The 27,515-nt window shown below is 44.6% G+C and overlaps 2 protein-coding genes across 2 annotated transcripts in view; one reads left to right on the top strand and one right to left on the bottom strand.

Annotated features, from left to right (window-relative positions):
* The window catches only part of CDHR2 (cadherin related family member 2), a 36,684-nt gene extending 24,936 nt beyond the window's left edge, over window positions 1-11,748 (top strand). Inside the window, exons 20-31 of the mRNA XM_044661641.1 lie at window positions 24-73; window positions 408-559; window positions 1,253-1,361; window positions 1,492-1,580; window positions 2,000-2,071; window positions 5,381-5,467; window positions 5,628-5,688; window positions 5,922-6,046; window positions 6,189-6,302; window positions 8,483-8,563; window positions 8,807-8,891; window positions 11,344-11,748. Of these exons, the coding sequence (XP_044517576.1) occupies window positions 24-73; window positions 408-559; window positions 1,253-1,361; window positions 1,492-1,580; window positions 2,000-2,071; window positions 5,381-5,467; window positions 5,628-5,688; window positions 5,922-6,046; window positions 6,189-6,302; window positions 8,483-8,563; window positions 8,807-8,891; window positions 11,344-11,469 (1,151 nt within the window). The 3' untranslated portion in view covers window positions 11,470-11,748. The remainder of the gene's footprint in view (window positions 1-23; window positions 74-407; window positions 560-1,252; window positions 1,362-1,491; window positions 1,581-1,999; window positions 2,072-5,380; window positions 5,468-5,627; window positions 5,689-5,921; window positions 6,047-6,188; window positions 6,303-8,482; window positions 8,564-8,806; window positions 8,892-11,343) is intronic.
* A 2,080-nt stretch (window positions 11,749-13,828) lies between these two features.
* GPRIN1 (G protein regulated inducer of neurite outgrowth 1) lies at window positions 13,829-16,678 on the bottom strand. Its single transcript, XM_044661640.1, has one exon. It carries the CDS (start codon window positions 16,676-16,678, stop codon window positions 13,829-13,831), a length of 2,850 nt encoding a protein of 949 aa, XP_044517575.1.
* Between the last annotated feature and the right edge of the window lie 10,837 nt (window positions 16,679-27,515).

Genomic DNA, 27,515 nt, shown 5'->3' with positions numbered 1-27,515 from the left:
CTCATCCTGTCTCTTCCCTGTAGTGATTGTGCCGGAGGCCCTCTCTCTAAATCAGCAGGTGGCTATGGTTAAGGTAAGAGGCCTCCTCTTAGGACCTGTGGGCTCAACCAATTGACATGTTCTCTAGAAGATCACATGATGAGTTAGAAAGAATTTCCACCCAGGAGTCAAAAGACCTGAGTTCTAGCTCCTCTCTTCCACTGATTTCCTATGTGATCTTAGTAAGTTGTTTCCCTTTTTTCATATTAAAAAAATTAATGATTTGATGATCTTTAGATTCTCTTTCAGGTCTGGGGGAATCATGAAACTGATTATCTGGCCACTGTCCTCCCCACACCCACCAGTATTTCCAGGTCTCAGACTAAAAAGCCCCATTCTAGGCTACCATCTCTGACTCTTTTTCACAGGCCACAGATAAGGATGATGGGGACAATGCGGTCCTTTCCTTCTTCATTGATGGGATAGAATTCATCACCAATGATAACTCCAGAATCCCCCTTGAAGGCCTGTTCAATATCGAGGATTCATCTAAGGGCAACATATACACAGGCATCATAAAGTAACCTGGGGCAGAGGGTCTCAGAGTTGGGAATCAAAAAGAAGCTGAATGGCCTTGTTTTAGGGCAGGAATAATTGACTTTCCAACTGTGGAATGAAGGGGTGGTCATTGATTGTGGAAGACTGGAGGTCTTCCAGGGAAGGCTGAATGGCCACTTTCAGGAGAATATTTTAGAGGATTCCTATTCGGATGTGGGTTGGCCTAGATGGTTTCTATGCTCTCTTCCAAATCTGACATTCTGTGGTTTGGGGTTACTTTGGTAGGTAGTGAGATTCTGCAAACAACCAAGCAGAAGCTAGGGTACCTATTGAGGAGGCAATATAATTTTTCTCCGTTGGGTAGGGCACTAGACTCAGTCACTTCCAAGGTCCTTTCTAGCTTTAAAAGTCTATGATTCAGGGGGCAGCTGGGTAGCTCAGTGGAATGAGAGTCAGGCCTAGAGACAGGAGGTCCTAGGTTCAAACCCGGCCTCAGCCACTTCCCAGCTGTGTGACCCTGGGCAAGTCACTTGACCCCCATTGCCCACCCTTACCAATCTGCCACCTATGAGACAATACACCGAAGTACAAGGGTTTAAAAAAAAAAGTCTATGATTCTTGGAGGGAGAGGGTAGAGCAGGAGGGGAAGATATGAAGGGGGGTTTTCTGAGTATGATGGAGGGGAGCCCTTAGCCCTAATTCTGACTTTCTCCAGGGTTGTGAAGTCCCTCGACAGTTCCCGCCAGGGAACCTACCAGCTAACAATCAGAGCCCAAGATAACCCTAGTAAGGACCCTCCTCTATCAGCCAGCACCTCCCTGAATGTGAGTGTATGAGCCTGCAGGCTCCTTTGACCTGCTAGCTCTCTAACTCCATCCCAGCTCCCATCCTTTCAAGTGCTCAGCCTCTACCACTCTTCAGAGCCACAATCTTCTTTTTCCTAACCTTTTATAGCTCTTCACTGTGGACCAGAGCCATCGTCTACGGCTTCAGTTCTCATCAGGAGCTACAGAAGTGGGAAACAACATTGATAAAATCAGAGCGTATGGTCTGGGCCCAGTCTTCAATCTCAGGGACTCTTGGGAGGAGAGGGCCCCAAGGAGGGAAACAGGATCCTGCCTCTGTGTGCCCAACCCTGAGTAGCCCTTAATATACCCATATCTCAAAAAGCCAGTCCCCGTCCCTATCCTTGCCCTTTCTTCTGTGGCTCTCTCCCAACCCCATCTCTGTTCTTAATCCTGCTTCAGACCTGCCCTTGTTTCAGTGTCCATCCCTAGTCTTGGCCCTGTCTCTCTCTGTGCCTATCCCTGAGCCTGGTACTGCCAGAATTGGGAAGTGGCTCAGACCATTCAGGATCTAGTCAAAGTGACTCTCAGACTGTGAGCTGGGACCAGGGCTAGACCTGGAGAGATAAAGGGACATTAGCCTCTCTTAGCTCTCCTGGTCTCTGCTTGATTTGTAGTGCCCTGATGGAAGCAACAAGGACCACAGTCTCCATTGTGAGCATCAAGGACATTGATGACTCAACCTCCAGGTGAGGGCTTGGAGCACAGAATAGGGGGTGGTGAATAAGAAGTACAGGTTACAGGTGGTGGAAGGAGACCTGAGATGGGATTGGGGGAGATGTTGATCCTCAGCCTAAGCCTGGGATATTCATTAAATACCAGTCATTGCTTCTTCAAGGTCTCTACCCATGGAAAAGTTTGGTCCTTCCTATCTTAAAGTCAGGGCAGGATTCATTCCTTATAATTTGGGTTCCAGTTTGCTTCCAAGGTGGCCATTGTGGTCGGAGCCAGCCTCTTCAGCATTAACTTCAGGAACTTTTCTGAGAGCCCTTTTCTCTAGCCATAGGGAATGCAGCGTCACAGAATATCAGAGGTAGAGGAACCTCAGAAGTGCCAGAAACATACATAGTCCAACCTGGACTTAAGCAAGACTTCTCCCCAACATCCAAGAAAAGTGATCAGTCATCCTGTGTTTAAAGAGTTCCAGGGATGGAGAACTCTCCTTTTCCTACTCTTCCTTCTCCTCTTCCTTTTCCTCCTCCTCCTTATGCTCTTGTTCTTCTTCTTGTTCTTCTTTCTCCTCTTTCTCCTCCTTCTTTCCCTCCTCCTCCACCTCTTCCTCCTCCTTTGCCTTACCTTCCATCTCAGAACACAATAATTGTGTATTATTTCAAAAACGGAAGAGCAATAAGGGCTAGGAAATGGGAGTTAAGTGTCTTGCTCAGAGTCACACAGTTAGGAAATGCCCACAGTCATATTTGAACCTGGGATCTCCTATCTCTAAGACTGGCTCTCAATCCATTGAGCCACCTAGCTGCCCCCAGAATTCACTACCTTTTGAAGGCACCCATTCCACTTTGGGATAGTTTGATTGCTTGGAAGTTCTTTTTGTAAATTGAACCCTAAATGTCTCTCTTTATAACTTATAACATGTAAGAACATGTAAGTTCTGGAATCAGACTATCTAAACACAAATCATAGTTCTACCACATAATACTTGTGTGTCCCTTGGTTAAATTACTTTATCTCACTTAGGCTCCATTTTTTTACCTATAGAAGGAGAGAACTGGACTGGAATTGTGGGATCATACATTTGAAGCTAGTCTTCAAGGTCCTTTCTAACTCTAAATCCCATTAATAACTATAATAATAAGAACTAACACTTATCTAGCACTTACTATGTGCCAGGCACTGTGCTAAGCATTTTACAATCACAAAACTTTTTCTCATTTCATCCTCACAATAACTCTGTAAGGTGAGTGCTATTATTATCCATATTTTACAATTGAGGAAATTGAGGCAAACAGAGATTAAGTGTCTTGCCTAGGATCACACAACCAGTGAGTATGAGAAGTCAGTTTTGAATACAGGTACGTGGTCCACTGTGAGACTAGCAGTTCTGTGGCCTTTATTTTAAAGTATCATAGAACCTCAGAACTATGAGTCTATTTAGTCCAACCCATGCCTTGAAAGGAATCCTCTTTGCATTATTAACAACTAGACATCCAAAGTCTTTTTGAAGGTCTCCATGGAAAGGAAATGGTTAATTCTAGAGGTCATCTATTCTTGTCTGAGACTGTTCTAATTACATAGGCAACATAGTGGATAGAGTACCAGGCCTGGAGCTGAGAAGCCCCAGGTTCAAATATGATCAGACACTTCCTGGCTATATGACTCTGGGCAAGTCACTTAACCCCAATTGCCTAGCCCTTACTGCTCTTCTGTCTTAGAGTTGATACTTCATATTGATTCTAAGATGGAAAGATAAAAGTTTAAAAAAATATCCTAAAATACATTCATTCAGCACATATTTGTTGAACAAACCACTAACTGAATGAGTTCCAGAGACTGACACTTCACTAGATGGGATAGATCATGGTTAAAGGTGAATACACTAAAAGGCGAGGTGTGGTAGTGAAGAAACCAAGGAAGGAAACAAACATTTATTAAGCAACTACTATGTGCTAGGCACTGTGCTAAGTACTTTATAAATATTCTGTCATTTGCTCCTCACAACAATCCTATTTTGATCCCCATTTTGCAGATGACTAAAATGAGGCAGACAGAGGTTAAGTGACTTGTCCACTGTCAAACAGCTAGTAAGAAATCTGATTTGACTAAGGTCTGTCCTTTCTCCATATTCAGTGCTCTCTTTTTTGCACCACCTACTTTTAGGAGGCAAAGGAGAGATCCAGACACAATTCTTTAGGAAAACTTTAATGGAGGGTTTCTTGGCTAACACGGAACTTAGAATCCACTAAACCCCTGAATTTCTTTTCCCATGAACCATGGACTAGCTAAGTCTCAACTTGCAGCATCAGCTTCACTGACTTACCCAAAGGCTTCAAGAGTTTCCCAAAGAGACAAGATACCTTTGAAAGGCCAATTCCTTCACCTGAAGGAAAGAGGCCTTCGACTTTACATGCTACTTTCTGGAGTCTCTCTTAGTTGTGAATCCCTGAGATATTCCATTACCTACCCAGGCACTTAATTTACTGGTCTGTTCCCTGAAGACCCTCAAGAGTCAAGAGATGCCTCCCTAGGTCCTAATCTAGCTCTGGAGATGAGTCAGTTCCTTATAGGTCTTACTGCCAATATTATCAAATAGTCCTTGCCCTCAGGATGCTCATAGTCCCATAGTGGATATAAAGCATCAGCATCAATAACCAGCACAAGGCAGAATAAGGAAGCATGGTTTGGTAACCATCTATATGAAGAAGACCTGGTTGGGAGGAGAATCTTCTCTGATGGGCTTCAAAGTCCGTGAGTCCCCAGTGTAATGTGATATGTGAAAGGGAAAACAAATTCCATGTTCAGATAGATTAATAGAGGCAACCTGACCAGAAAAAGAGAGGCTATTGTCTTTATGACCTCTGCCCTGGCTAGAACCCATTTGGATTGTCTTCAATTCTAGGGTTTACATTTTAGGAAGGACTTTAACAAATTGGAGAATGTACAGAAGAGGGCAACCAAAATGGTGAGAGGAATAGAGACCATTCAAGCATTAGTTGAAGGAACTGAGGAAGTTAAACTTGGAGAAGACTGGCATAAGGGATTGGGGTATAATAGCTGTCACACTGCGTTTGAAAGGCCTCAGTGAGGTAAAGGGATTCAATTACTCCTATTTGGCCCCTTAGGCCAGAGCTAGGAACCATGGGTAAAAGAGAGGTAGCTTAAAGCTAGAAAGAAGGAAGATTTCCTAACAAATAAGACAGGAATTGGCTGCCTTGGAAGGTAGTGAGCTTTCCTACACCAGACTTTTTCTAACAGAGCCCTTCCCATCTTTAGGTTCTATAATCCTTTGACTCCTTCCTCATATTCTCACCTTCCGTCTACAGATCTCTCAGAGCTAAAAGCTTGTCTTATATGGATGCTTACTTTGTGTTCAGCAATGGAACAGCTTTGACCCTTGATGATCTCAACATGTGAGTGGCACGGGTGACTGAGTGGAATGGGCGGTGGTATTTGTGGAGAATAGGGGCAACAGGTCTTTTTGGCCTCTAGAATGGGATCCAGGTTCCTTCCTGAGAGACTGGAGGATTCTCCAGTCCTGAGTAGGAGTCTAACAGGTCTTCTCTTGACTAGATGTATCCGGAGTGACCAGGAGGTGTTAAACACGTTGCTACGACTGGGATTGGTGTTGATAGTGAGTACTTTTAGACAGGGAGAGAGAAGAGGGGGATGGAAGCTAGAAGGGGCAGAAAAGGGGAGATAAGAGCTGGGGGGAGAGCAAAAGAATAGGGAATTAAGGAGTATAGGAGGGCTGTGGGGGATTGGAACTAGTGGGAGAGGAGAAGATATCTTGGATAGGATGAGAGTGGGAGGAAGAATAGGGAATGGGGAATGGGCATGAATGATGAAGTGCTTCTGATCTTCCAGGGCTCTGGGGAGGAGATAAAGCAAGACAAGGAGAAGGAGTTGCTCAGCATCATTGTTGGCCTAGGGATTGCCTTAATCATTCTTATCATCATCATGACTACATCATTAGTCTGTACTAGGAAGAGGTACCTTGAGACCTGCAGCCTCGGGAGTCCTGGGTTGTCATTGTTCCTTGTCTCTGCAAATAGAGACCCTCTGCCCCACTTTCCTACCACCACACCTCCACCAACTGCTTCTGACCCAGCTCCTTTCTCTCCTGTTCCCCAGCTACAAGAGGAAGCTTAGAGCTGTGAAGGCTGCTAAAGAGGCCAAGAAGGCAAGCGCTGGACTCAACCGGCAGGGCCCCGTGATCCCTGGGACAAACCTGTTTAATTCTGAGAAGTGAGCAGCAATCCTGGATTAACTGGGTGATGGTAGAGATAGGGTTCAGGGTAGGGGTGAGAACTGCTCAAAGTGCTTCCTCTCTTGGCCCTGAGAAAGTAGCTAGAAGAAATAATAATAATTAATATTATTAAAAATAATAAGGATTGGTGACTAGGTGGCTCAGTGGATAAAATGATGGACTCGAGTCAGAAAGACCCAAGTTCCCAGGCACTTACTTAGCTATTTGGCCCTGGGTAGTTACAACCTCCTCAGCCTCAGTCTCCTCATCTATAAAATGGGGATGATAATAATAATAATCTCTGTCTCTGTCTCTGTCTCTGTCTGTCTTTGTCTCTCTGTCTCTGTTTTTTCTCCCCACCTGTTCCCCTTGATTATGGTGAGAATCAAAAGAAATAACAAGTAAAGTGCTTTAAAAAACATCAAATTGCTATGTAAATGCTAGCTATTCTTATTCTTATTATTAGCATTGAGAAGAGGCAAAGAGAAATCATTCAATTCTGGGAGTTATATTCTGTGGCATAATAATGATGGACATTTGTATGACGCTATGTTTGCAAAGTGCTTTACAAACATTTTTTAGATTCTCACTACAAACTTGGGAAGTGGGTACTATTACTATCCTCATTTTATAGATGAAGAAACCAAAGTTCAGAGAACTCAATGACTTACCCACAGTCACACATCTAGTAAGTCAGAGGCAGTAGGATTCAAATCCAGCTCTTTCTCATTCCAAATCCAGCATGCAATATGGTGGAAAGATCCCCTAATTTTGATTTGGAGAACCTGAATTTTAGTTCTGACTCCAAGTGGAATCATAAAATCATAGAGCTAAAAGGGACTAAGTCCCACTAGTCCAACTTTTGCTTTATAGAAGCGATTGAGATAGAGGGACTTGAAACACACATACACATGCTTTAAATATTTTTGACTGATTTCTGTACAACCCTTTGAAGTAGGTAGTGCAGGTATTATTATCCCAACTTCATATATCAAAAAAAACTAAGAGCTAAGTAAGAGAATTATCCTTATTTTACAAATGAGCACCTGGAGTTCTAAAAGGTTAAGTGAATTCCCCTAAGTGTCTCTGGTAGCAAATGCTAGAACCAGGGTTTATACCAAGGACTAGTATGACACCACATCAGAGGCTTGGGCTGCTATACTATGTCCGTGTGATTTGGCGCTAGTCCTTTCCTTTCCTTGGACCTCCTTATTTATGGAAAGAAGGTGATGGATCAGATAATCTTGAAAGTCCCTTCCAGCTCTAAAATGTTCTGGGTTTTAAACTAGAGCTCACATAGAGGAAGGTAACCAAGAATGGGACAGGACTAGAGATCTTGTCATGAGAGTCTATTTAAAGAACTGGAGATGTTTAGCCTGGAAAAGAGATGTATAGCTGTCTTCAAATATTCAAGGGGTGATCATGGGGAAGAAGGTTAAGATTTGTTCTATGGAGAGGCAGATTTTGACTCCATTCAAGGGAAGAAATTCCAGTAAGTGGAACTGAAACAGCTTGGCATAGTAAAAAGAGCATTGAATGGTTAATTAGGAAATCTGGATTCAAGTCATAGCCCTGCCACTTACTGCCATGGTGACTTTGGGTAAATCAGGGTCTCTGGTACCTATCGAATGTCCAAAGGATGACAGAAAACTCTCCCCCACTTTGGGTAGATCTTCTGGAGGATTTATAGGAAGATGACAGGATCATGGATCTAAAGTTGGAAGGGACATCACAGGGCCATGGAAGTCAACTTCTTCGTTTTATAGATGAAGAAACTGAGGCCTGAGGAAGATATGTGACCTATCCAAGATCAGGCAGGCAGTAAGTTTCAGAGTCAAGGTTTGAATGTGAGTCCTCTGACTCGAGTCAAGTGTTCTTTTCACAGATGCATACTGTAAATGGTCATGGAAAAGGCAGGGGCGAAATGGATTAGATAGTTTCCTTCCAGACCTAACACTCAATTGTTCTATGACCATTATCATATGAAGAAATCACTCACAAGATAGTAGATTGCTTGTCACTGTAGATGCTCAAGCAAAGAAGCTGGATAACTATCTAACAAGGAGATTCTTGCATTTAGGGAGGCTGTAGTAAGATCATAGATTTAATACTGGAAAGGAGTTTAAAGGTAGTTAACCTAGAAGTCTTTCCAAACTCTCACATTTTCTGATTTCTCCAGAGCCAACCCCATGCTCAATATGTCTTCAATGGATCTGGACTTTGAATCTTTTTCCCCCCATAATGAAGATGATGTTGCCAGGTGAGCAGCCCCTTCTCCTGTTCATCTTGTCTGAACAAATCACCTTATCCCTGACTTACTCCTCCTGAGGAGCTTTCAAGTGGGCTCCAGAGATTACCTGGCCCTGTCAAGAACTGGGCTTGAGGAGATACCAGCCATGGGAGAAATCCTGGGGTCCTGTGGATCAAGGGGATCTCATCACTGCCTCCTACCCTAGGCTAGGGGTCTTGTTTGCCTCCCCTGGAGCTCAGTCTTCTCTTCTAGCATCAATTCCCTGGATGAGAACAAGGTGAATGCAGATGTGAACATGATTATGGATATGGATACAGACCTCCAGAAGGATCACAAGGTGAGAAGGGTAGGGAGGTGAGAACATCCCTAGTCTGTATGGTTCCATGTAGGTTTGGTCTGTTGGGAGCTCAGGGAGGAAAGATGGAAAGGTTTTTTCACTCAGGACTGGTCTAGTGACTAATTCCTCAGGAATCCAGCGGACACTTTTGTAGCCCATCATTAAAACTCTCATGGTCAAAATCTCCCCCATCATCATTCCCCTCAATGATCACCATCACAATCATTATTCATTTCAATTCAGCAAACAGTTATTTAATATCTACTAGGAGAAAAACCTTGGCTTTTCCCTGGGGAAAATGCAAAAGGAGAAATGGCTCACAGTTCTTTCTATGAGAGATCTTTTGGTCTAGTAGAGGGTTAGGCCCCCATTCACAAATAACAAGATTCTGCTTTCAGGTGGGCTTGGCCTGGGCAATGGACTTCCTAGCTTAAATTCTCAGGCTTAGTATCCTGAATTTGAAATCAAAGGACCTGAGGTCAAATCCTGGCTTACTGCTTAGCCTGGCTATATGGCTTGTAACAAATCATTAGTCCCCTCAGTTTCCTGATCTATAAAATAAAAGAGTTTTCTCAAGGTCTCCTGCTCTAAATTTTATGACTTGTGAAAGCTCTACTCCCAGGTCATTGTACTTTCCACTGCACTTCACCAGACTCTCCAACATCTCCCTATGGACCTTTCTCCTCAGGCCCAGAGCTGTTCCTCTAGGGAAGCTCCAGGGAGGGACCCCTCAAGATATCTGTGGCATTGGAGGTGTAGAATCCCTTGAGCAAGTTTCTTATCTGTTCTGGGCCTCAGTTTACTCCTCTGTTGAACGATGGTTTTGGGTTAGATGGTCTCTGAGGTTTCTTCTAGCTCTGACAATGTATGTTTGGGATGGGGATGATTGCAACTGGAGAGAAGCCGAGGGAATTCTGCTCAAGGTTTTAGTCTTTGGGTTCCTCATGGGGCCTTCAAATGTTCCACTGTTTATCAGGGAATGGAAAAGTCTCAGTCAGGAAAGAGTCCAGCAATAGTCGGGGGAGAAAGAGAGGAAGACAGAAGGGGTGGAGAGATAGGGAGGAAGAGAGAAACAGAGGGAGGGAAGGAGTGACAGAGAGAGAGAGAGAGAGAGAGAGAGAGAGAGAGAGAGAGAGAGAGAGAGAGAGAGAGAGTGAGAGAAGGGGGATACATGAAAGCATGTTTGTATGCTAAGGTGTATTGTGTGTGCAGCAATTGTGTGTATGATAATGTGGGTGTATGTAGTGATACCTGTGGGATGAATATGATGTCTGGTGAGTGTGTAGTGTTTTGTGTGTGTGGGAGAGGGGAATGTGTGTGTGTGTGTGTGTGTGTGTGTGTGTGTGTGTGTGTGTGTGTGGTGTCTCTCCGAGAAGGCCAGGGGCCCAGAGGTATGGAAAAGTTCCAGAAGAAGGGTTGAATCACTTTGATGTTGTCCCCAAGCAGGATGTCAGTACTTCAGGTCAACTCCAACCACCTCAAAGATAGTCCTGAAATTTTCAGATCAGAAAACCATGGACACATACAAGCCTCACCTTAAGAACATTTTTATTCTTAAAACAGAGAATTGATAAAACAGATTTTATTTTTCAGAAGAGCTCACTACAGTCCTCCTTTTAGTAGCAAGTTCTCTTTGTATATTTCAAATGGAGTTTGAGTTACAAACACTTGATTCACATAAATAAAGATGATATTTTTTGCTTAGAGGAAGGTAAGCCTGCATATGTTCTTCCTTTTCCCTTCCTACCTTTGCTCTAGGCCTATAATGACCCATCTAGGTCAGCTGAAATCTTTCCCCTTTTATCCTTCAAGGTTCAGCTTAAATTCTTCCTCCCTCAGTAAGCCTTGGCTGATAGCCCTTCCCACCTTTGCCCTTCTGTTTATACTTTATACATTTAATCTTTCTACCTTTGTACTGTAGCTTCTTGTACTCTGAGACATATCCCTTCTCCTAGACTGTGAGTTCTCTAAGAGTAGACATCATTCTCTTCTTTATCACTATCTTCGTTCCCCATGCCAACCCCCATCCCCTCTTGGCTCCTTCTGAGCATGGAGCCTAGAGTCTTGTGTATGGCTGATTGAGCTCCTGACTGAGCACCCTGGGCTGGGGGATTGGAGTGACAGGAGAAGGGCACAGAAATGATGGAAGGAAAAGCCATTCTCACCAGCCTTGGTCCTTGGGGTGGGCCAAGGTGTAGCAGTTCACTGGGACCCATTTCTTGGTTCCTAGGAGGCCCCCTTTCCCTTTCCATGTAGCCTATTCTTAGGCATCGCTGGAATCCTCAGGTCTGTCCTTCTAGGCACTGCCTTAGGGGGACTAGATTTTGTGGGTCTGTATATCCTGCCTCCCACCCTCCCAATCCTGCTACCACCATGGAGATTCCAGTGGGCAGGTCAGGGGAATGGGAATCCTTCCTCACTCTTCATCCACAACTGGCCTCTGCCTCCCTAGGAGAAAGGAGCTGCAGAGCCGCTGACCATGGTGCTGGAATCAGGAAAGGGCAAAAATCAAGGAAAGGATAAGATAAAGCTGAAATTCGGTGAAGTCAATGCAGCTCTGGATACCACTGACCTCTGATCCTGTCTACACTGTACACCTCACTCCCACCCTGTCTTCTGAGGTCACCCCCTCTCCCATTCGTCCTCCCTCAGAACACATATCATAAACCCTGATTTGTTGGTGACCCACATGACAATCTGTAAGTCCTGACCCGTGTGCCTGTGGGATGTAGAGTAATGGAGACTCAGCATTTCATTGCTATGGCTCTTTTCTCCCACTTATGTCACCTGTTTGTGCCTCAGGCCTGGTGGATGGCCCCAGCCAGTTTCTATTGATAAATAAATCAATTGTCTTGTAGACATAGCATGGTTTCTGTTCCGGCCTCTTCCTCTTCACCACCACCTCCAATTCAAGCAATCAGACCTCCAGTTTGGGGAAATATTTTATTACCAATGTACAGGTTGACAAATTATACCCTGAAACAATGGGCAGGGGGTGTTGGGGTAGGACAGTTGTCAGGCACTGGAATGAGGAGTTATGGTTTGGTCACTACAAATGGTAGAGTGAGCTCATACCACACCCAGGAGACAGGAGATGACAAGCAGAAGAAAGGAGAGAAGCTAGGAGAACCCAGGGCAGGGAGCAGTCTTGTTGAGGGGGTGTGGGATGCCTTTAAAAGGATAGCTGCCTTTGCTCAGGGCTTAGGGGTTTTATCTGTATTTTCCTCCAACCTGCCGGGATTTGAATCCTCACCTGTTTATTCCATAATCAATTTGTCATCTCACTCTGTGAGCCCTGAGTGGTCTGTCGCTCCCTGGTCCATGAACCCTTTCCTGCCTGTGAACCCCAACCTATTTGTAGCTCCAGACTGTTGAAAAGCTCATAATTGATCTATGACACTTTATAAGCCCTTTCATTGTCTGTGACCTCAGACTTGTGATCTTCTACACAGTTTATAAGCCCTGGCACTCGTCTGTGAACTCCTGACTATCTATGAGCCCTGACATGGTCTGGAAGACCCCTCCTCAGGTGCCTTAGGCACAGCAATTCCGGGTGGGGGAGATAGGGCTGTCTTAATAGCAGCTCCCTTTAGATGCCCTAGGCATTTGGAAATAAATTATGATTGGGGGAATCAGGAGAAGGCTTGGGGTGTTTCTCTGCCTCTCTAACCAGGAAGTCATGAAGGCCAGAAGAAACATCTGGTGATGCCAGCCCAACCTTTGTGGCATAGACCAAGAAGAGGTAAAGGGCCATTCCAGGCCCTTACCTCCCCTTCAGGGGGCCTGCCATCAGCATCTACACTCCTTCCCTTGGATAAGCCACAGCTGGCCTGGCTGCTGAGAGATTCAGGAACGGGGACCCACTGGCCATTTGAGAAATACCAGTAGCTTTAAGGCAGTGCACTTGGGGTCTTATACACGCAGAGCCTCACATACGTGAGAACTTCCAACCTCACTTAAGGTCTTGCAGCAGGGCCCTACATGCACACAGTCCTTGCTACCAAATTGTCCATATTTCTCAGGAGTCGCCCCATCTAGGGCCCTGCTGGAGAGGCAGTGCCATACTGGGTTTAGAATCAGGAGAGACTTGCATTCAAATCCTGCCTCTGACACTTCCTACCTTTGAGACTGAGGGCAAGTTACTTAGCTCTCTGAGCCTGTTTCCTCATGTGTAAAATGGAGCTGATAATACCTGCAGCCTCCCCTACATCACAAAGCCATTGTGAGGACCAAGAGAGATAACAGGCGTAAAACACTTTGCCAACTTTCGAGCACGAGGGTATAAATGTCTACTAGCATCAGGGGTTGGGGATCCCAGGGGAGCAAGCACAGCGTCCCTTCTCCCCTCCCTCCCTACCTCAGGGGCTCAGTCAAGGAGGTCTGGGGAGGGGGCAACCCAGGGATCCAGAAGACTGACCAGATCCGAGCTTACCTCCAGGGCCTGCAGTTGGAGTGAGATGGGGAGAGGAGAAGCTGGAGGGTGAATGGAACCTTGGGATCAGAGACACAAGCAGGTGCAGGGGCTGGGGCTTGTGCCTTCGAAAGGGCAGGGGGGAGGATACCCGGGGCCCAGGCTGGGGGTGGGGTGGAGCAGATTCCCAGTGGCCCCTGGCCTTTGTTCAGTTCCTTGGTGAACCCATTCCTCCAGGACTGAAGGCATGGGGGAGGAAGGGGGAAGCCAGGCACAGTGGGCAGGGATGACTATAGGCTGGCCAGAGGACCTCCCCTGGGTGCTTTGGGATCCGACTGCCTCTGACCCCCAGCGTGGTTCTGTAAAAGAGAGTGAGTGATTCACTCTTCAGAGGCTTCGGCAGGAGGTGAGAGTGGGGGACAGGGGTGTGGGAGGTGAGGTGTTGCCTGAGAAACCACAAGACACTGGTGTAGATTTATAAAAAGGATCAGGGAGGACCCAGGGCCAGGGTAGGGTGAAGGGTGGCTCACTCGGCTGTGGGGCCAGCCCGGGAACAGCACCGGGGCCTCCGCATACTCTGCAACAGGGCCCTGAACAAGCTGGGGGGACGCTTAGCTTCACCAGGGCGGGGGCCACCTCTGAGAGAGCCAGCCCGGGTGCTAGGGAGCTGCGGCCCCGATGGCCCGCCTTGTCGCCCATGCTCCTCGATCTGCTTCTCCAGATGCTTCTGGATGGCCATGCCTAGCACCTCTACCTCCATGGAAGCCCCGTATACCTCCCACGTCATGCCCTTTTCATCCCAGCTGACCTCCCGCACAGGCTCGGGAGCTTCCTCAGCCGCTCGCACCTGCACTTCTGGGTATGAGGCTTGGGGTGATGTGGTCACTGGGGTCATGGGGCCAGTGGCTACCGACCGGGTCTCCACACCCATGGACACCTGCATTTCCACATCCTTCTTAGATAGCAGTGGGCCAGGACTCCGGGAAGCTGGAACATTCCGGGCAGTGGGCTGGAAACTGAAGGTCATGGGGCCTGAGCCATCCTGGGGAGTCATGGGGCTCACTGCCACGGACACACAGACAGCACGTGTGTCTGCCTGGGTGCCAGCATCCTGCTGGGGAGCGCTCACATCCCAGGATGGTACCTTGGTGAAATTATCCCTAGTCCTGACTTCCCTGGCTGGAGTTGGGCCCACTCCTTTCTGTGGTGCTTCGGGAAGCTCCTGGATCTCCTCTCGGGTCAGTGAGATTTCCTCTGCTCTGGCCCTGACTGGGTCAGCTGGGCTCATCTTCTGCAGGGCTGATTTCTGGGAGTGCCCTGATGACCATCCCTGACTTAGGGACACAGATACAGTCTTTTGAGGTTTCTCTGTGGTTGATTGGGTCTCAGGGACCTGCACTGAGGGGGTCTCAGCCCCAGTGGTGAGAACTGCTGTTGCCTTATGGCTGAAGTCAGACTGGGTGTCCTGGGGTGCTCCACAAATAGCCATTTCTTTGTTCAACTGCTGTGAATCAGAGGAAGGCATTGCCTCTGGTTTAGGGCAAGTTGGACTCCAACTAGACTTTTCTGGGAGAAGTTCTCTTGAGGCTGGAGACTTCTTAGAGGACATGGGATCTGTTTTTCCCAAAGACATAGCATCCAGTTCCACCATGGATATGGGATTTACCTTCTCCAAGGAGCTGGGATCCACCTTCTTCAAGGACAGAGGATCCCTCTTCTCTGAAGACATAGAGTCTCCCTTCCTTGAAGATGTTCTTTCTTCCTTCTCCAAGGGTGTAGGATCTGTCTTTTCCAAGGACCTAGAATCTGTTTTCCCTGAAGATACTCTCTTCTTCAAGGACATGGAATCTACCTTGTCGGAGGGAACAAGATCCACTTCCCCTAAGGGGCCAGAATTTGTCTTCCCCAAGGACATGGGCTCCACCTTGTCTAAGGGAACATGATCCACCTTCCCCATGGGGACAGAATCTGCTTTCCCTAGAAACATAGGATCTTCCTTTCTCAAGGATACAGGATCTATCTTTCCCAAAGGTGTGGAATCTGTCTTCCCTGAGAGCACAGGCTCTACCTTTCCTGAGGGAATAGGTTTTATTTTCTGTGACAAAACAGGATCTGCTTTATCAGAGGAGATGGGGTCCACATTTCTCAAAGACACAGAGTCCATTTTCTCTGGAGAAATGGAAGCTGCCTTTCCCAAGGACACTAGATCGACCTTTTCTAAGGATGTGAGATCCGCATCCCCAGAAGACATAGGATCTGCTTTGCCCAAAGGCATAGGCTCCACTTTCTCCAGAGATGTGGTATCTGCCTTCCCTAAAGACATAGGGTGTATTTTCCCTGCAGGCATGGGTTCTGCCTTTTCTGAGGCAATGATATCTTCCTTCTCCAAAGGCCCGGAGTCCTCCTTTGCCAAGGTCTTGGAATTTGTTTTCCCTGAGACCACAGAATCTACTTTCCCTGAAGACAAAGAATCTCTCTTTTCTAAAGCAGTGGCATCTTCCTTCCCCAAGGGCAAAGAATCCACTTTCCCTAATAATAGGGTATCTGTCTTCCCAGAACTTATGGAGTTTGCTTTCTCTGAGCATGAAGGATTTGCTTTCCCTAAAGAAATGGGATCCATCCTTCCTATGGAACTAGGATTTGCTTTCTCCTGGGTCAAGAGATCCACTTTCCCTGAGGATACAGGATCTCCTTTCTGCAATGACACAGGATCATCCTTCTTCAAGGAGGCAGGGTCTGATCTTCCTGAGGACAAGGAATCCTTCATCCCCATAGAAGTGGAATCATTTTTCTCCAAGGATGTGGGATCCATGTTCTTCATAGTCACAGAATCTATTTTCCCCAAGAGTGAGGGATCCTTTTTCTCACAGGACACAGGATCTGGCTTCCCTGAGGTTGAAGCTGGCAGCAGACTTGAAGTCTCTGTTTTAGCCTCTTCTTGGGGGGGTCCTGTTGGTGGTCCTGATGTGACCTCTTTCCCTGACTCCTCCTTATCCCTGGTGCCCCAGGAAGGATTGGGGCTGGAGCACTTGGAATCAGAGGAGCAAACCAGGGAGCTTCCACTAGGATCCAGTTCTTTTGGATTCAGTGGTAATTGTTTCTCTGGTCCAGATGCCAATTCTGCAGGACCAATGGAGTGGCTAGGTCCCAGACTCACCTCTGAGAGTTCTTTCTTGGGCTGACTTTGGGGCTCAGAGCTAGCTGCTTCACTGGGGAGGCCCAGTTCACTCACACAGCAGTTCCTCATGGTCAGGTCCACAGTTTGGCAGCTCCTAACCTGATCACAGAGAGGGGCAGATTGAGCTACCTGTGGCAGATGGGGCCCAGGTTCTTGATGCAACAACTGCAGGCTGGCTGTTTCTTTAGTGCTGCCCATTTTCCCATAAGCTCTTGGCCATAGTCTATCCAACAGCTGTCCAGTGGTTCTGAAACAGGGCAGAGGAGGCTATTCAGACTTAGTACTCTGAGTAGTAAAAGAATCATCCAAATCCTGCCTTCCTCTTCAAGGTCTACCTCCTCCTTAAAGCCTTCCCATCCTCTCTGGCCCACATGAATCTTTTCCTTTCCTGACCTCCCACCTAACTCAATCCCCTATCACTTAATTTGCCTCTTTGCTACAAAATAATGGCAACTAGAGTGCTAGACCCGGAGTCAGGAAGACCTGAGTCCAAACCCAGCCTCAGACATTTATTAGCTATGTGACCCTGGGCAAGTCACTTAACCTCTGTTTGCCTCAGTATTCTGAGCTGTTAAATGGGCACAATAACTCTCTAGATTGTTGTGGGGATCAAATAAGATAATATTTGTAAAGAACTTGGCACAGTGCCTGGCATACAATAGATGCTGGCTACTGACTTCAATATGGCCTGCTATATTAGCTATAGTAACAAGTCACATCTCTTAAAAAATAAAGCAAACCCTGACCTTCCACCTTAGAATCAATACTGTATATTGGTTCCAAGGCAGAAGAGAGGTAACACCTAGGCAATGGTGGTTAAGAACCTTTTGTCTCTAGGCCTGGCTCTCAATCCACTGAGCCACCTAGCTGCCTCCAAGGTACATTTCTACAATACTTTATAAACATTATCTCAATCTACCCTCACATGAATTCTCTGAAGAAGGTAGTTTAAAAGTATTTTTGTTCCAGTTGGTCTGAGTCTTTGCCACCCCATTTGGAGTTTTTTGGGCAAAGATAATGGAGTGATTTGCCATTTCCTTCTCTAGCTCATTTTCCAGATGAGGAAACTGAGGCAAACATGCCAGGAAGAGTCTGAGGCCAGATTTGACCTCAGGGAGATCAGTCTTCCTGACTCCAGGCCCTGTGCTTTGTCCACTGTGCCCTCTAGCTACCCACAAAAAAGTATTGTGATTCCCATTCTATAAATCTATAAATCGTAAAATCACAGAATTTTGAACAGCAAAGAATCTCAGAGATCACCTAGAGCAGGAGTTCTTAACTTGGGGTCCACAAACTTGTGGATTTTGATAGCTATACTTCGTGTAATGAGTTTCCTACATAATTCTAGGTATCGTATGTTTAAAAACATGAATCCCTGGGGGGCAGCTGGGTAGCTCAGTGGAGTGAGAGTCAGGCCTAGAGACAGGAGGTCCTGGGTTCAAACCCGGCCTCAGCCACTTCCCAGCTGTGTGACCCTGGGCAAGTCACTTGACCCCCATTGCCCACCCTTACCACTCTTCCACCTATGAGACAATACACCGAAGTACAAGGGTTTAAAAAAAAAAAAAAAAGATCTATAAAAAAAAAACATGAATCCCTGATGCGACCCAACCTTCTCAATGAACGAATGCAGAAAAGGTTCAGAGAAGGGAGAGGCGTCGTCTGAGATGCCACGGGCTGTCAGTTGTGGGCACCCTAGGTTCTGTGTTCTGTTCCTGCTTAGTGTATATGGACTTGGAATATATGTGGATTTCATTAGGATAGGGAACTTCCACATGAAAACTCCCTTGATCCCAGCAGTCTGGTACCTGCCCAGAAACCCATGAATCTTAAGTGTTTTCTAGAGAGCCCTGAGAGCTTCAGTGGCTTTCCAGGGTCACACAGCCTGAATGGTTCCAAAGAATAACTTGAACACGGGTCTTCCTGGCTCCAAGGCCAGCTTTTTATCCACTTAGAGTAAGGCTGCCTCCTTGTATCCTATATAGATACTTACTTGAGTTCAAATTACGAGCTGTGTGACCCTGAGCAAGTCACTTAGCTGCTGTTTACTCAGTCTCCTTATCTGGACTGTGGAGATAATAATAGCACCTAACTCCCAGGGTTTTAAGAACTGAATAAAACAAAGAGCTTTGTATACCTTAAAGCATTGTATAAACACTAGCTATTATTATTACATTTGTCTATCATCATCAAAGTCATTCAATGGAAGGGGAAGTGTAATATAATGGAAAGAGCACTGACTTCAGGGAACCTGGGCTTGAAACTTACTTGATTACTGTATAATACTAGGCAAATGACTTAACCCTTTGGGCTCAGTTTTCTTATCTGTAAAATGAGAAGATTGTGGCCTCAGATACTTCCTAGCTAAGTGACCCTGGGCAAGTCACTTAATCCCCATTGCCTAGCCCTTTCCACCCTTCTACCTTGGAATCAATACCCAGTATGGATTCTAAGATGGAAGGTAAGGGTTTAGAAAAAATGAGGGGGCAGCTGGGTGGCTCAGGGGATTGAGAGCCAGGAAGTCCTGGGTTCAAATCTGGATTCAAGTACTTCTTAACTGTGTTACTTTGGGCAGGTCACTTAAATCACATTGCCTAGCCCTTACCATTCTTCTGTCCTGGAATCAATACACAGTATTGTAAGGTTAAAAAATAAAAAAGAATTCCAAATGCAGCCTCAGACACTTCCTAGCTGTGTGACCCTGGGCAATTTACTTGACTGACCCCCATTGTCTTGCCCTGATTACAATTCCATCTTGGAACCAGTAAACCGTATTGATTCCAAGCCAGAAGGTAAGAGTTTTAAAGGAAAAAAAAAAAAAAAAAAGAAAAGACCAGACTAGTTGGATAACTAATAATTCTAATAAACAATTCTAGTAACTTGGGGCCAAGGGGTGAGAAAGTTACTTTCATGTAAACTTAGGGAAAAAAAATAACCCTCACCTCTGACCTATCAATTCTAAGGCAGAAGAGTGGTAAAGGTTAGGCAATGGGGGGTTAAGTGACTTACCCAGGGTCACATGGCTAAGAAGTGCCTGAGGCCACATTAGAACCCAGGTCTTCTCAATTCTCTTATCTACTGTGCTACCTAGTTGCTGCTCTTCCTATAAACTTTTAAGTCAAATTAATTTGTGGGAAGAGGGGAAGAAAGAGACCTCATATTTCAGGGCATTAGGCTCTGTGGGGATGGGGTGGGGGAATAGGCATCGGAGGTCAACCATGGCTGGGCGAGAAGGCAAGAGGAGGGGGTAGGATGAGGGCCTGGGAAAGCAAGCACTGTCTATCAGCTTCCTATTTTAACTAGGTTCTAAGCTCAGTTATTTCTCCCTTTTGAAACAGGGAGGGTTGTCAGCACCCATTAAATGTTGGTGCCCTGGCACAAAGCCCTTCTCAAGGCTCTACTCAAAGCTATACTTACTGTCTTGGGACTAGATGATCCCTTTCTAAATCCTATAATCCTAAACATTTCCTGAAGACGACACATGCATAGGAAGTATCAGAGGGAGCGTGAGAGATGATGCAAAGATGTACAGGATGGGGTGTCCCATGCACGAGCCATGCATGACCTTCTCTTGCTCAGAGATTTTGAGCCGACACACTGTGTTTCGAGGGATTGCATCTTGTCTCTGCCATCAGTCTCTGAGCTCTAATGCAGTTAATGAAGCAGTAAGTGATCACATCCTCTACTAAACGACCCCTTGTGTCGTATCACTTGGCAGGTCTGACTGTGTCACTCCTCTATTCAATAAACTCCAATGGCTCCCTGTTGCTTCTGCGATCAAATGTAAACTCCTCTGTTTGGCTTTTAAAGACCTTCACAACTGGCCCACCCAATATTTCCAACTTCTTTAAACATTATCAATCTCCCAACATGGTAAGGTCCAAAGAAACTGGCCTTCGGGTTCCTCCAATATGATGCTCCATCTCTAATCTTCTTGCCTTTGTGCTCGTTAACCCCTAATTCAACACTTTCCCTCCTTCACCTTTAGCTCTTAGAATCCTTCACTCTCTTTGAAACTCAGGGGGCAGCCAGGTGGCTTGTTGGATTGAGAGCCAGGTCAAGAAGTAAGAGGTCCTGGGTTTGAATCTAGCCTCCTTAGATACTTCTTAGCTGTGTGACCCTGGGCAAGTCACTAAACCCCTGTCATCTAGCCCTTATTGTTCTTCTGCCTTGGAACCTATTTACAGTATTGTTTTTAAGATGGAAGGTAAGGGTTTTACAAAAACCCTAAGAAACAAAAACAAAAAAACCTCTCAAGTTCCTCCGCATCCCACTCCCATGAAGCTTCTCTTGTTGTCCCCAGACATTACTGACCTTTACCATATGTATTCTTTATACATGTTTATTAATGTACATTTTCCTTTTACAACAGAATCCTGTTGTAATATAATTATATATATATGTACATATGTATATAATAATGTAAAATACAACAAGATCCTGAAAGACAGGACACAAAGTAGGCCCTTAGTAAATGCTCATTGATTAAGTGATTAATTTTTTTTAAACCCTCATTTTCCACCTTAGAATCAATACTGTGTATTGGCTCCAAGGCAGAAGAGTGGTAAGGGCTAGGCAATGGGGGTCAAGTGACTTGCCCAGTGTCACACAGCTAAGAAATGTCTGAGGCCAGATTTGAACTCAGGATCTCCCATCTCTAGGTCTGTATGCCCCAGATTGAGTTTTTTTTTATCTTAGGTTCCATCTTTGAATCAATACTATGTATTGACTCCAAGGGAGAAGAGTGGTAAAGGCTAGGCAATGGTGGTCAAGTGACTTGCCCAGGATCACATAGCTAGGCAGTGTCTGAGGCCACATTTGAACCTAGATTCTTCCAATTCTTTTTTTTTTTAATCTTAGGTTCCATCTTAGAATTAGTACTGTGTATTGGTTCTAAGGCAAGAGAGGCAAGGGCTAGGCAATGGGGGTCAAGTGACTTGCCCAGAGTCACACAGCTAGGAAGTGTCTGAGGTCAGATTTGAACCCAGGACCTCCCATTTCTAGACCTGGCTCTCAATCCACTGAGCCACCCAGATGCCCCTGATTAAGTGATTGATTAATCAACTTGCCACCGTCAAGGTTCTTAAAGGCTCTGATAGCAGAGTGCAGACAGGTCTTACCGAGATGGAAAGCTGTGTGGGGTAAGATGTAAGATCTGTGTATCTGTTGCCCAATCTCTAAAGGGTTGGCCCCAGGGACTCACCAACTGTTTGCTAAGGCAAGGAGGCATTGAGATCTGCCTCTGGAAGAGGAAGACCAACATAAAGGAAATAACACATCTTCACAGTACAGAGGTAGTAATCATTGGGAGACTATGTAGGCTTATCACTAAAGTCCAAGCCTGGGAAACTTCTGGGTCAAATGTATTATATATTAGGGAAAATTTCCTAAATAAACACCAGCTAACCTTTATGTATCACTTTCTGTATCCTGCAGCTCCCATAAACAGACTAATGGGTCAAAGCAAAGCAAACCAGAAGTTGGAGAAGCCAATATAGTACCAGGACAATGATTTCTCTTCAGTATGGTGGATTTGAGGGGATATTGGATCTAATAAGGGCTCCTCTGAGGCTGCTACTGATCCAGTATGGCATCTATACCACACGGTGCCAATGGCTTGGTGGATTTAGAGGAATAGAGCAGGAAGAAGAGATTCTAATATAAAAGGACCTGTAAAATGAGATCTTGCAAGAGTATTTTCCACGCACAAAGAAGCTCTGTTTCTTGGGATAGCTAGGGGGCTCAGTGGATAGGGTGCCAGGCCTAGGGACAGGAGGTCCTGGGTTTGAATGTGGCCTCAGATACTTCCTAGCTGTGTGACCCTGGGCAAGTCACTTAACCCCAATTGCCTAGTTCTTACCACTTTTTTGATTTGGAATTGATATTTAGTATTGATTCTAAGATGGAAAGTAAGGGTTTGAATAAAAAGAAGCTTTGCTTCTTTTAATTTTATTTGTTAATTTATTCTTGCCCAATAATTTGTCTCCACGCTTTTCCTTCTTCAATCTGGTCCCCTACTACAGTCAATTGATATGCCTAAAGCATTGATTTCTAGCCTCAAAAATCTTCAGCAACTCCTATTTCCTCTATCAAATTCTAATCCTAGCATTTTATAGCACTCCCTCAACCAAAGTGTGATTTTCACCCACCTGTCCCATTTTATTTTATATTATTCCTTTTCACACACTTTCTGTTCCAGTCAAACTAGCTTACTTGCTGTTCTCCAGACATGACCTACAATCTCCCTCCTCTGTTCCCTTGAATACATGATCCTCCAAATCTGTACCCCTTCACCTCTGCCTGGCAGAATCCCTAGGTGTTTTTTTTGGTTTGTTTTTTTTAAATACTCACCTTCTGTTTTAGAATCAATACTGGGTATTGGTTCTATGGCAGAAGAGTGGTAAGGGCTAAAGCAATAGGGGTTAAGTGACTTACCCAGGGTCACCCAGCTAGGAAGTGTTTAAGATCAGATTTGAACCCAGGACCTCACATCTCTGAGCCTGACTCAATCCATTGAGCCACCCAGCTGCCCCCAGAATCTCCAGTTTTTTACAAAGCCTGGCTCAGCTGCCACTTTCTACGTCCTCCACACATTTCCTGGCCCTCCCCTATTATTAGCACGCTCTCTGTCTCTGTCCCTGTCTCTATTTCACTTTCTTGCCTTGCCTCTCTTTCCCTACACCCTTTACTTTGTATTACTATATATATTCTTTGTATTTATTTACTTGTGAACATTTTCTTTTCCCCTAGTAGAATGTAAATTTCTTGAGGACAGGTACAGCTCATTTTTGTTTTTGTATCTTCAGTTTCTAGTACTTTGAGTCTCCTACTGGCACCTGGTGACTTAAAATAAATATGCTACTCTTGCAAATAATTGATATTTCATGAATGATTATTGACCCAATCTGAATAACACATTCACTGTCTATAGCCCTTTACAGTTTGCAAAGCACTTTCCTCCCTAGTGGTGAATGAAGTAGGTAGTGTAAATATTATATTCAGACTCTACAGGTGAGAAAACTGAGGCTCAGCAGTCAAGTGGCCTGCCCAGGGTCACATGGCTAGTAATTGTCAGAACTGGGACAGATGAGTTTAATACTCCTTCTATGATACCTCCTTCTGCCTTTATGAATTACTTCAAAAATCTACAATGCTTTTGATGTGGCCATTCCTTTCACCGATACAGATTGTGTCTCCTGCATGCCTGAGGAGATGCTTATATGAATTGCTGTGGCCAAAAATAATTCATCCCCTGTGTCTTGCCTTCTGTGGATGAGCACGTCCATGATTAGCTAAGATGGTCCTCGGATGCATAGCTGCTCAAAAATACCTATGAATAAAAATCCTCCCAAGACACACAAGGACTCATGAGCTCATATTTTATGTCTGTAGGTATGCAAGTGTGTATGTGTATGTGTGTGTATATATGTGTATGATGTGTAAGAGAGACTCCAGAAAGAGAGAGAAAGATGGACACCTCCCTCAGGGACTGGGTGGTACTAATTGCTCAAAGATGGGGTGAAAAAGATTTTGGGTATGAAAAATGGCTGGATCCAGGAAATGAAATGGACCCAGTCATATACAAATGTACATATGACCCAGCAGGTTCTGTAACTGTTGTCAACAGGCTTTGGAGCAGACAGGGTGTCTATCTCCAGCCATAAAAAAGGCAGAGAGAACCTCGAGGAATTCTCCCTGTTCATTAATGGCTTGTGAATTAGAATTACAGAATAATGAAGCTGAGAGAGAACTGAAAACATGGAATGTCAGCTAGAAGGGACTTTGGATCAGAGGACACAGAATGTCAGAGGTGACAGAGCTGGGAGGAACCTTAGCGCATAGAATGTCAGAGCTAGAAAAGATTTTGGATCAGGGAACACAGAACATCAGTTCTCTCAGAGCTGGGAGGGACCTCAGAACATGGAATGTCAGAGCTGCAAGGAGTCTTGGACTCTAGTCACAGAATGTCACAGTTGGGAAGAATCTTAGAATTTAGATTAAAGAATGCCAGGGTTGGAAGGAATGTTAAAAACTAGAACACAAAATGTTATACTGTTTCCTTTTTGTCTTTTATGCCTAGCACATTGCCTTCACATAGTGCTTAATAGTACCGAATGATTGATCATGTGGTTATCTCCATTTATTTCTTACCAGGTGACTTTAGAAAAGTTCCATCCCCTCTCTGGGCCTCAATTCCTTCATCTTTGAAGTGGGGTTGAGGGAGAGCGAATCAGAGAGAAGGACCTTAGAAAACAGAACAGAGGGTGACTGAGCTGAAAGGGACCTTAGGACACAGAATGCTGGAGCTGGAAGAGAGCTTTGAACATAAAACGTCAGACCTAGAAGGAACTATAGAACATTATGATAGCTTATATTATAATAATCCACTTATATATATATATACATATTTTCAAACTTTAAAGCACTGTATATTCAGTGTTTTAAAGTTTGAAAATATATCAACCCTTCAAGGATTTGTGGTTTCATCTGTATGGATATTTCCTCCCTGATATAGATTGTAACCTCTTCAAGGCTATGATGGTTTTTCAGAGTTGCTGTCACAAAAAAAATATCACCATGCAGATAACCTGATGATAGCCCACTTCAAACTAAACTAGGTTAGTCTTTAGAGAACAAACATACCATTAGTACCTGATGTCTTTCCATCTTGGTGGGGCCCGTCAGAATTTGTACTCCACTTAGCCTTCAATAATCCATTGTCATGATGGCTCAGTGGACTAAGAGCCAGACTAGTTGCCCCTCTATAAGGAAGGGTACAAGTGTTATTATCCCCATTTTACAGATGAGGAAACTGAGCACCAGTGGTTCAATGACTTGCCCAGGTTCACACAGCTAGTTTTGAGGCCAAAATTTCTTATGTCAAGAACTGATTTCATTGTATTATAATACAGAGGTCTAGAAAATCAGAGTTGGAAAAGACTTGAGGGATTATGGAGTTTGCTCCTCCCCCCACTTCTAAGATGAAGGAAGTGAGGCCCAGGGAGGGGAAGAAACTTTTCCAAAGTTATCTGATACGAAATAAATGGAGATTACCACATGACCATAGCACAGGTAAATTCTCAATTTAGAACTTGACCAAAGTACTAAAACCTAGAATTCTGCTGGATTTGGGGGGAATGAGGTGGAGTGGGAGGGGATAAGGTTGGGACTGGACCATTAGTACCTGAACTTCCAGTGACACAATTCCCTCTACCAATGCATATTGGTACTTCCTCTAGAACCTTCTTAGGGTATGGAGATGACTTGATTTCTACACTGTCAGAATACAGGATGTCCAAAAATCTTAGTGCATGTTAAAGAGCACTCGTGAAGTAGTTTATTGTTTGTAGTACTCATGTACTAAGACTTTTGGATCATCCTGCATGTCAGAGTTGGTATTTGAACATAGGTCTTCCTGACTCCAAGAATATATCTTTCTGTGCTTGACCATATTGACTTATTGTCTAGAGATTGTTCAATTAGGGCTATGTGATTCAACCAATGAAGTTCTAGAAGCCTGACCATCCATGGACAAAAAAGAATCCAATTCTTCTCCAGTGTCCTGACTTCCCTTTTTCTTTCCACTCCAAAAGAATCACTTGAATTCTCAAGCTCCCAAGGAATATATTTTAAAGGATGGAGTCTAGCCTAAAGGCTGTAACAGACTTATCTTATTTGTAAAACAAAGATATCAAATAAGATGATCCCTATAATCCATTTCAATTCTAACCTTCTAGGAAATTCTGTTTGAATCTTTGCTCCAATTTGGCCATAACTGATGAGATGATTTGGGGCAGGTCCCCATGCTTTTGTGTCCAGATCTTCCTGGACCTCCTTGATCCTCTATGGAAGGATGAGGTTCTCTAGGACAGAACCTTATCATCCTATTTGCTTCATACCTATCTGAATTTAGCACTGGACAGCAGCCTGTTGCACTTATGACTTATGGAAGAGGGGATATCATAAAATTATAAGATTTGGACAGAGACCTCAGATATCATCTCATTTAGCCCCTTAATTTTACAAATGAGGAAAATGATACTTGTAGAGGTGAAGAAGTGTTTGGTTGTAAAAGAAGTATGGTATAATAGAAAGACATCAGCCTCACACTTAGAGAACCTAAGTTTGAATCCTAGTCCAGTTACTTAGTTCTTGTGTGACTCCCAGGAAGTTACCTCACTGCTCTAAGTTGTTTTTTTCCTCATCGATAAAATAGGAACAATAATCTCTGCCCTGAACTGCTCACAGGCCTATGGTATAATAATGATAGCACATATTTATATAATAATATGAGATTTATGAAGAATTTTCCTCACAAAAACTTTTGAAGTAGGCAATGCAAATATTCTCATTTTACAGATGAGAAAACTGAGGCTTAGAAAAGGGGAAGTGATTAGCTCAGAGTTACAAAGCTAGGAAATGATGGCAAAATCAAATGAGGTAATGGGTGCAACCAGCTTTGTAAATTTCAAAGTGCCATATAGATGGCAGCTATTATCACTTCTATTCAATATGATCAATCATTGGGCCCATAGCATTTCTATCATTGGGAGATACCAATGAACCAGAGGAGAACATGATAGGAGGCTGGCTCTGAAAAAGAGCTGGGGAGGGGTGAGGTCTTAGTGGACTGCAAACTCAATATATCAATAGTATGACATGGAGGTCAAAAAAGTTACCATAGTTTTTAGATTGTATTAACAGAAGCACAATATCCAGAACAAGGGAAATGATAGTCCCCATTTTATTAAGGATAAGAGGAAAGTGATCAGAATGGTGAGGAGTCTCAAACCCATGACAGTGAAGATCAGTTGAATGAACTAGGTATGGTCAGCTTGGACACAAGAAGATTTTGGAGGGAATAGCTGTCTACAAATATTTGAAGAGCTCTGTGAGAAATAAGGATTTGATATGCTCTGCTTAGTTCCAGAGGACAGAACCAGGAGCAATGTCTGGAGGTTGCAGATAGGCAAATTTACGCTTGACATAAGGATAAAAATTCTGAGTCACTGCCTTAGAAGGGAGTGAGTTCCTC

The sequence above is a fragment of the Gracilinanus agilis genome, chromosome 2, assembly GCF_016433145.1.
Source record: "Gracilinanus agilis isolate LMUSP501 chromosome 2, AgileGrace, whole genome shotgun sequence".
Classification (NCBI taxonomy): domain Eukaryota; kingdom Metazoa; phylum Chordata; class Mammalia; order Didelphimorphia; family Didelphidae; genus Gracilinanus; species Gracilinanus agilis.
This window is presented reverse-complemented; position numbering and strand designations above follow the sequence as displayed.